Raw genomic sequence first — 8617 nt, 5'->3', positions numbered from 1 at the left:
ATTGGCGGGTTTTATGACTAATAACAATAATATAGGGCTATACTTATCAATTATTGATATAGTATGTATTCTATACATATCGTACAATACTGTAACTACCATGCTAACTTATTCCAGTAGTACGGTACCTGTATATTCAACTTCGTTACGCAATATTAGTAAACTATCATAACATTATTATTTATTTTTTTATTTCAACCATCTTTAAAGAGGGTAACCCTTCCAGTTAGTTTGGTACTCTAATCGATGTTTGTTTCAGATTTTCATTGTTTTAACATAGTTGGTAGTCAGTAGTTGCTCAGTTTGAAAAGTCATCAGAATAGTCATGTCTTTTTCTCTCTATTTGCGCAGAGCTCCTGTAGATGTCACTGTATTTATCATTTATCTAGCGTTCACGCTTCTTTCTATACAAGGTGTGGTTTTCACAGAATATGTAGTTTTGTTGAAACTTAATTCGACATCTGAGGACGTAGACACAGATTACACTCAGGTGTTGGTGGCAAATTGGACCACAATTTTTGTTGTTTGCCAGTCTCTGCCGGCTATTTTTATTATACTTTACGTGTTAACATGGAGCGACCGTGGTGGCAGAAAAATAACAATGATTCTTCCAACTTTAGGACTGTTAGTGACATCCATCAGTTTTACTGTCGTGTACTTATACGGACTACCAATCGAGTATCTTCTTGTCGGCAACCTATCAATCGGTTTGACGGGAAACACCATTTTACACCGATCTGGTGCCGGTTCCTACATTAGTGATACGTGTACCCAAAGAAATTTAACTGTCCGTATGTCCATAATTCTTGGTGTAAATTTGCTTGGAATTGCACTGGGACAATTATGTTTTTCCATATGGATAGACGCCACTGGATTTCTACAGCCTTTCATATTCATGACAGTTTTACTGGCTTTCTCTTTATTCTACATCACATACCTGATGGAGGAATCCGTAGATCCGTGTCAAATGCAGAAATCATTTTCATTCAAGAATGTCGTAGTGGACATCATCAGTGTCGTAATGAGCAATAGAAATAACCGTCGCAATTTAATGTGGTGGTTGATGGCTGCTCGTATTTTTAACTCTTTATTGGTAAATGCAATCTTCCATGGATTACAACTGTACGCTATTGGTCCGCCTCTGTACATGTCTACCAGCGGCGCTGGTTATTTTACGTCCGCGTACTTTTTCTCGAATACAGTTGGTAAGTACGATGAATGTTTAGGACAAAATTTTCAAAGTAGATTTCTTCTTTTAACTTGATATCATTGTAACAATGTTATTGCAGATTAGTATCAAACCTTTCTTCTCACTGTCTGTTGCCAATTTCTCTAACCTTGTCGAGTACTAGTCCTTTCGACAATCAAACAATAAAGAAAAGTTGTACTGCACGGAACTCACTGTGAGTATGCGCAAACAGGTATTAACATAAGTATTAACATAGTATCATTAATATGGGCGGACATCTAAAGGAGCATGGTGCATTTTGGTGGGAGTGGGATTGGATATACAAAATTTAGTTGGTTGTTACGAGACGAGGCGTATGGTAAAACCAGGGAGAGCCACCTGCGGAACATTACAGTTTAAAGTGTATTTGGGGAGGTGGAATTTTAATGAAGATGGTAGTGCGTAAACCTTGCACGACCATCTTAAATTTGAAATTTAAGATGGTCACACGGACACAGGTTGGGGACAGTATAAATGTGATTGTTGTTATATACCTCGTATTGTCATACCGTACTTCAAAGGTAGGCGACATTTTGTGACAGAACATGACTTCAAATCCGGTATTAGAGTAAGAACAACTCACTTCAAAATACCACTGTGTGTGACCATGGAGCTACTAATAGTTCCATGGTGTGACACGTAACGTATACGCACGCTTAATTGTGTAATCTGAGCATGGAGGATATATACCTCCACGATCTGAGCAAATCAGAGTGGCAGCAGAGTATGCAAGAGACGGTGCGCTTTTATAAGTGAACACGGTGACATAATATCATGAATCACAAACTCTCTCAATCTCGAAGATCACGTCATTTTGGCCTGATAATAATAATTACAACGTTTGGCTAGGATAGCTTTAGTATTAAACAATACCTCTCACCCCTCACTACGAATTGCAGTACTGAGTGGCGTCTCAAACGAGAGATACAGATCGTTTCGTACACTCCGTCAAATCTCTATAAATACAACCGACATAAGATCAGCGTTCCAAATTCGTTTTTCCCGATTGCTTTGCACATTCTCGTCAGAGGGCGTTCCGGAGACATTGCTTCTAGTAAATGTGCTTAATATCACTGGGGTGTTTTTGATTTTTTTTTTTTTTTTTAACTTCTTTTTTTGAAACTGATGCTCAAATATAATCTCCCTACACCGGCATATTCATAAAGATGTATGTTTTATATTTCAGCACTGTAATTATGTTGTGAATTTAGCCTATGAATAATTAATTCTAAAACACAACAAATATTACAAATTGCTGAATAAAAGTTCATTTGATTTTATTTTAGGCTATATATGGTTTACTCACTTATGATCATTTTTTCCCCAAATAACTAAAATCTAGTGAATATAATCGATGGCATACATTTGTATAAGTAATATATTTTTCAATAGTGGAATACCGTAGTTAAGGCGTAGGCCTATCTGCTATAAAAACATGATTTCTGAACATTAAAAAAATACATAAATAGAGAACGACAAAGTATTTTCTCACCGATTAACAAAAACATAACCGATTATTTGTTCTTGTAATTTATCATTCACCCTAAAATTGATTGTTAAAGAAACAGGCTGTATGTCTATACAGAATGCTATACCATCATGGTACCATAATAACGACTTAATAGTTTACTCTGTGAGACTTAGTTTAGAGTTAGAGGAAATTTGCAGAAAAAATGTCATCATGTGAAATGTCATTCGCTGTTTACAGTACATTTTCTTTTCTTCACTATAGAGGTTAATTAATGATTTTATTGAAAGATTTATAATTGTTCGAAGAATAATGTTTGATAGCCTACATAATTTAATAATATGTTGTGGTTGAGAAACTCATAAATACCACATGGTCCTTATTACAATAAAAGTGTGGTGTCCGGACCGTCCCCGTATGCATAACATCACATTTTCATCTAAATTAAATTAATGACTAGTAAGAAATTGTATTTTATTTGCTGGTACAAGTTCAGTACTCTATTATATAAATTTGGTATCAGCAGCTGTTTTAAAACACATAATCATGTCTTTTTACTTAAGCGTCTGCTGCGGAGCTCCAGTAGAAATAACTATATTAATTGTGTATCTGGCGTTTTCACTTCTCTCTATACAAGGGATAGTCTTCGCAGAATATATACTTTTGTTGGAACTTAATTCGACAACTGAACATATAAAAACAGATTACACTCAGAAATTGGTGGCAAACTGGGCAACAATTTGTCTTGTTTGCCAGTCTCTGCCGGCTATATTTAGTACGTTATATATTTCAACATGGAGCGACCGCGGCGGCAGAAAAATTTCGATGATACTTCCAACTCTAGGAATGCTAGTGTCATCTGTCAGTTTCATTTTCATGTACGTATACGGACTACCAATAGAGTACATTCTTATCGGTAACCTATCAATCGGTTTGACGGGAAACACTATTTTACACCGATCTGGTGCCGGTTCCTACATTAGTGATTTGTGTACCCAAGAAAATCTAACCCTCCGTATGTCCATACTTCTTGGTATCAGTTTCCTTGCAATTACCCTTGGACAATTATGTTTTTCCATATGGATAGACGCCACTGGATTTCTACAGCCTTTCATATTCATGACAGTTTTACTGGCTTTTTCGATTTTCTACATCGTATGTCTGATGAAGGAATCCGTTGATCCGAGTCAAATGCAGCAATCATTCTCTTTCAAGGATGTCGTAGCGGACATAATCAGTGTCATATCGAGCAATAGAAATAACCGTCGCAGTTTAATGTGGTGGTTGATGAGTGCTCGTATATTGAACTCCATCTTGGTAAATTCCCTCGAATTTGGCTTACAAATGTACTCTATTGGCCCGCCTCTGTACATGTCTACCAGTGGCGCCGGTCAATTTACCTCCGCGTACTTTCTATCAAATACAGTTGGTAAGAGAATAATTAATAACAATGCACCAAAAAAATCATTATCCCATTCACATTCTAACCTCACCCTTTGACTAAAGCAATGTTTATGATGGTTTTATTATTTAGCATGAAAACAACAAATGGGTACGGTACTTTAAAACACATATATTACAATACAATCTTTTTTATTTATCAAAACATCAATATAAAACACGATAACTCGTTTAAACGTCTCTAAACAAGTTACACGCCAAAGTAACTTGCATCCTGGCGCCTCCTGCCCATATTCATTTTAGCTTCATTGTAATTAAGACACATACACTGTTGTTATATGTTTCTTAATAACGAATTTCATCAATTTTGTCTTTAATAGTATTATTATATTTTCTATTAACTTCTTGCAATATTTTATGGAATGCGTGGAAATGAAGCGATATTGAAATATTTTATTGATCTACAAATTAATGTTAATTTCTATTACTAATGTCTTTTAGGAATGCTGTTTATCACCAAAGCACTACAAAGGTATTGCAACATCAGTGACTATGCTCTCTTCTACCTGGGATCGTTATCAGCTATGGCGTCATCACTGGTCATTGCTGCAGCAACCTCGGATACTGTCATATACTTGTGTGAGTTACGGCGTAGGCCTACTATTTAACCACAATGCATAGTTTTTTTGGGTTTTTTTTGGGGGGGGGGGTTAATTGATATTATATTTCCAAATTATTCTATGGAATTTCCTCCAATCGGATTCAAAATTCCAACGAACGCACTAGCGACCCGATTATTAGGAGCGTTTACATAGAGATGAAGAGATTTTTCCACAATTACAGATTCCACTTTACCCCGTTTACAATACAGTATTATATATATGTGTGTATATATATTATGTATATATATATATATATATGTATTTATATATATGTATATATATATGTGTGTATATATATGTATATATATATGTATATATATGTGTGTATATATATGTGTGTATACATAATATATATACACACATATATATGTGTGTGTATATATATATATTTATGTATATATATATATATATATATATATATATATAAAATATCTCAATTTTTTGTGAAACAGTGCTCAATCCCACTGAAAAATCTATCATATATATATATATATATATATGTATATATATACATATATCAATACATTAATAACAGCATTATTTGTATTTTTTACAAGTAATATTTACTTAATATTTCCAAAGCAAGCACTTTAGTTATTGAATATTTCTTTTATTTTATTACCTTTGCATTACTTCATAATTTTAGTACTGTAGGCCTCATATAAATTTGATTGCCAATAAAACACAACGAATAGCATTAATATGACAATAATCATTATAAATGGACGCACCTTTTTACAGCCGTGCCACTGGCCGTCTTAGCCATTCTACCGAAAGCAATCGTCGAAGCTCAACTGTCAAAACTGGTAGAGAAGAATGAGAAAGGTTAGCTTAACTACTTCCTATTAGTCTATGCATGTATTTATTGGCATACTTCTATTTTTAATCAACTCAATTTAAATGTGTTTTGTCCAATAGAAATTACTGGGATATTACAGTAAGATACACTGAGCGAATAATAAATCACGTAATAAGCATTTAAAAAGATTATAATATAATCTTTTTAAAGATTATATAATATTTTATAAAAGAGATATGTAGGCAAGAGCATGGAATCTTCTGCTGTCCATGCAGACGCCTTAAACAACCACCTGTGAATTTGTTAGAATTATTATTAACATTATGTTCCATTATCCGAGTACTGTTATTATGTATATATTTGTTTGTACACATAATCGTAGCCTATGATTCTAAAAGAAAGGAAATTAAATGAATTGGCTTTTAAACTTTCTTGATTATTATCTTATTTCGTTTTGAAGGAGCTATATTCGCTCAGGCTGGTGTTTTGGACAACCTCGGATTCTTACTAGGACCTATTTGGATCGGCGTCACCTACTCAGCTACCGTGGAAACTATTCCAGGTCTTATTTTCTACATAATGTTCGCCGGAGCTCTAGTCAATATGCTTCTTGTAATGTAAGTATTATGTCTACATAAATCCAAATATTAAATGGCCTATGTAGCTAAGAGTTTTCCAGAATATAAATTATAATTAGCAGAACATTATTAATGTATTATGTCCTAATTGGATTTTCGTGTAGCGCGTAGCACTACATCTCTTATAGACGAGTGGCCATCAGATTGAAAGTGCTCAAAAAATTTTGTCGTAGCCATCATTTTGTTACAACCTGGCAACAAGGTGAATCCTCATCACCAGTTCTTGGCTCACACGGAATGGGTTGTTGCCACTCAGAATTTTGGATTTAAGTGCCATATTTGACCAAAAAGTGGCAAATTTTATTTTAATTTTACACGTTTTTTGAAGCTAATCCGTCATTGAAGATTCATTTTGAATATATTTGGTATAATACGAAAGCTAGTAAAATTATCTATCGAATAATGTGTTTGATGACATAAATCATATTTTTTATGACATTTTTTACTAAATTTATTAATAGGCCTACATGTTTTAATAAATAAATACGAAAAATACTAAGCTAGCAACCTTTCGTCTGCTTTTTCAGAAACTGACCACATACAAAATCAAACATAAAAATTTCAGACATTATCCATTTTGTATTTTGGATTTATAGTATGTCAAAAGTTATCTCAAGCAAAAATGGCAAACTGTACACTTTTTTACCCAAAAATGATATTTTGAAGCTAGTATGTTACTAAAAGATTCAATATGAATACATTTGGTATCAAACGAAAGCTTTTAAAATTATCTATCAAATGATGTGTATGATGACAAATTACGTTAATGTTGTGACCCAAAAAAGATTTTTTTTGCTAAATTTGTGAATGTGTGTGAATGCGGTTTGGAAATGACAACGATTCTAGAAATTAATTGTAAAATGTTTACAGTCTTGAGTATGCCAAGCAACCACACTTTTTGATCACCTTACAAACCGATTGTTTTTGTTTAACAGATATATTCAATATAAATTTGGATCTATTGAAGAGGCGTTGGCCAAGTCATTCAAATCTGACGAGGAGTATATATGTGGTAGTGAAGAAACCCATCTCTTACAGACGTCATCAATAATGAAATACTAACTACTGCATAAAGAAAAACTGATCAAATTTCAACGCTGCGGAGAAACTTGTTATCATATATTTATGATAACTTTTCTATAAAAAAAATCATCATATACGATCACTTTTTCTCGAATGGACATAATTTCAGTTTAATAATATGTTAGTGGGAATTTGGTGGTTCAATTTTTTAATTAGGTTTATTTGCTTTTTACCAAAAAAAATTGTAACCGTTTGCTATTCAATTAATGTAATAACTTCAATCTGTATTTAGTAATAATTTTAATTTCAAGAAGAATGTAGATTTTGTATAGTATTTTCTTGTATACGTATTTTAGATGTAATAGACCTATACCGTACATATATTATCATATTTTTGTGTTATTTTTTTGAATTTTAATTTTTTATTATTCGTAATTTAGTATGTGCAATTATGAAGGGAACTCAGGTGTTCACACATCATGTATATTATTGTATGTGTATGTTAAGCATCGAATAAATTCAATTAATCAATCAATTTCTAAAACCAAATAAATCAAACTAAAAAAGAGAACCACATCGACCTACACTCTTAAGTACAATGGAAGTAGGCTCACTTATTATCTATGATTATTGTAAGTGCCTTTAAACATTCTACTCCCACGTAAATAAATGCTTACTTTATGTGACGTCATTATTTCCTCGACTTCATCGTTGTCGTGTAATCATGTTATTGAATCGTTTAATGTGAACATTTGTTGTTTACTATGTCCGTATGGCAGCTCAATTTGCATGATTTGTCAGTTTTAATATTGTACATATTGGATTAATTGAATACAGTACGTATTCTGAATAAATATCTTGGTTAAATACAGTAAGGATCAACAGTAGCAATACGGTTACGTAATTATTGGTCAGAAACTGTAATGTTGCTGGTCGGGTATGTTTTCATCGTATTTAAGTTTTGTTTTTCTATATTCAATTTTGATTTGTCAACACATTGAGTGGGGATATGGTAGGAATGAAAGATACAGGTCTCGCTCTAATTAAAGACCTCAATAAGACCACCTCCAATTAAAGACCACTTTTCTGTGGTCCCCAATTAACAAACCTTTTTGCTGCGAAGCAGCCAATTCATATTCTTAACAGCAATTTGACCTCTGAAAGGTCATTGTTTGTCAAAAATCAATCGCCTGAGACAACTTAAAAGCGGAGTTTCCTTCTTTCGTTCTGCCGCGTAAAATCAATTACTTTAGGCGACGTTTGTAGACTAACTTACTCGTACCAACGTCGGCATGTCGCGACGCTGGAGTACTATTCAGCGTTTTTACTATATTTCTAGGTTTCCTATTTCTACGTTTAATCGGCTCATGTCTCAGCCACAATATTTTGAGGACAATA

The 8617-nt window shown here is 33.4% G+C and overlaps 2 protein-coding genes across 4 annotated transcripts in view; both read left to right on the top strand.

Annotated features, from left to right (window-relative positions):
* LOC117103063 (proton-coupled folate transporter-like) overlaps positions 1-8383 on the top strand; it is a 26273-nt gene extending 17890 nt beyond the window's left edge. For 2 of the 3 annotated variants that reach the window (XM_033243538.1, XM_033243536.1), the window contains exons 2-5: positions 4599-4736; positions 5501-5584; positions 6019-6175; positions 7132-8383. In XM_033243538.1, the coding sequence (XP_033099429.1) occupies positions 4599-4736; positions 5501-5584; positions 6019-6175; positions 7132-7258 (506 nt within the window). In that variant the 3' untranslated portion in view covers positions 7259-8383. Of the gene's footprint in view, positions 1-213; positions 1206-4598; positions 4737-5500; positions 5585-6018; positions 6176-7131 lie in introns of those variants that run through there. The other variant, XM_033243539.1, reaches the window with a different exon arrangement.
* Positions 2789-4564, top strand: LOC117103064 (proton-coupled folate transporter-like). Its single transcript, XM_033243540.1, has one exon. It carries the CDS (start codon positions 3243-3245, stop codon positions 4194-4196), a length of 954 nt encoding a protein of 317 aa, XP_033099431.1. The 5' UTR covers positions 2789-3242; the 3' UTR covers positions 4197-4564.
* Positions 8384-8617: the final 234 nt, after the last annotated feature.

This window comes from Anneissia japonica, unplaced genomic scaffold (assembly GCF_011630105.1).
Source record: "Anneissia japonica isolate Jap-2015-1 unplaced genomic scaffold, ASM1163010v1 scaffold284975_len822289_cov185, whole genome shotgun sequence".
Classification (NCBI taxonomy): Eukaryota; Metazoa; Echinodermata; class Crinoidea; order Comatulida; family Comatulidae; genus Anneissia; species Anneissia japonica.
This window is presented reverse-complemented; position numbering and strand designations above follow the sequence as displayed.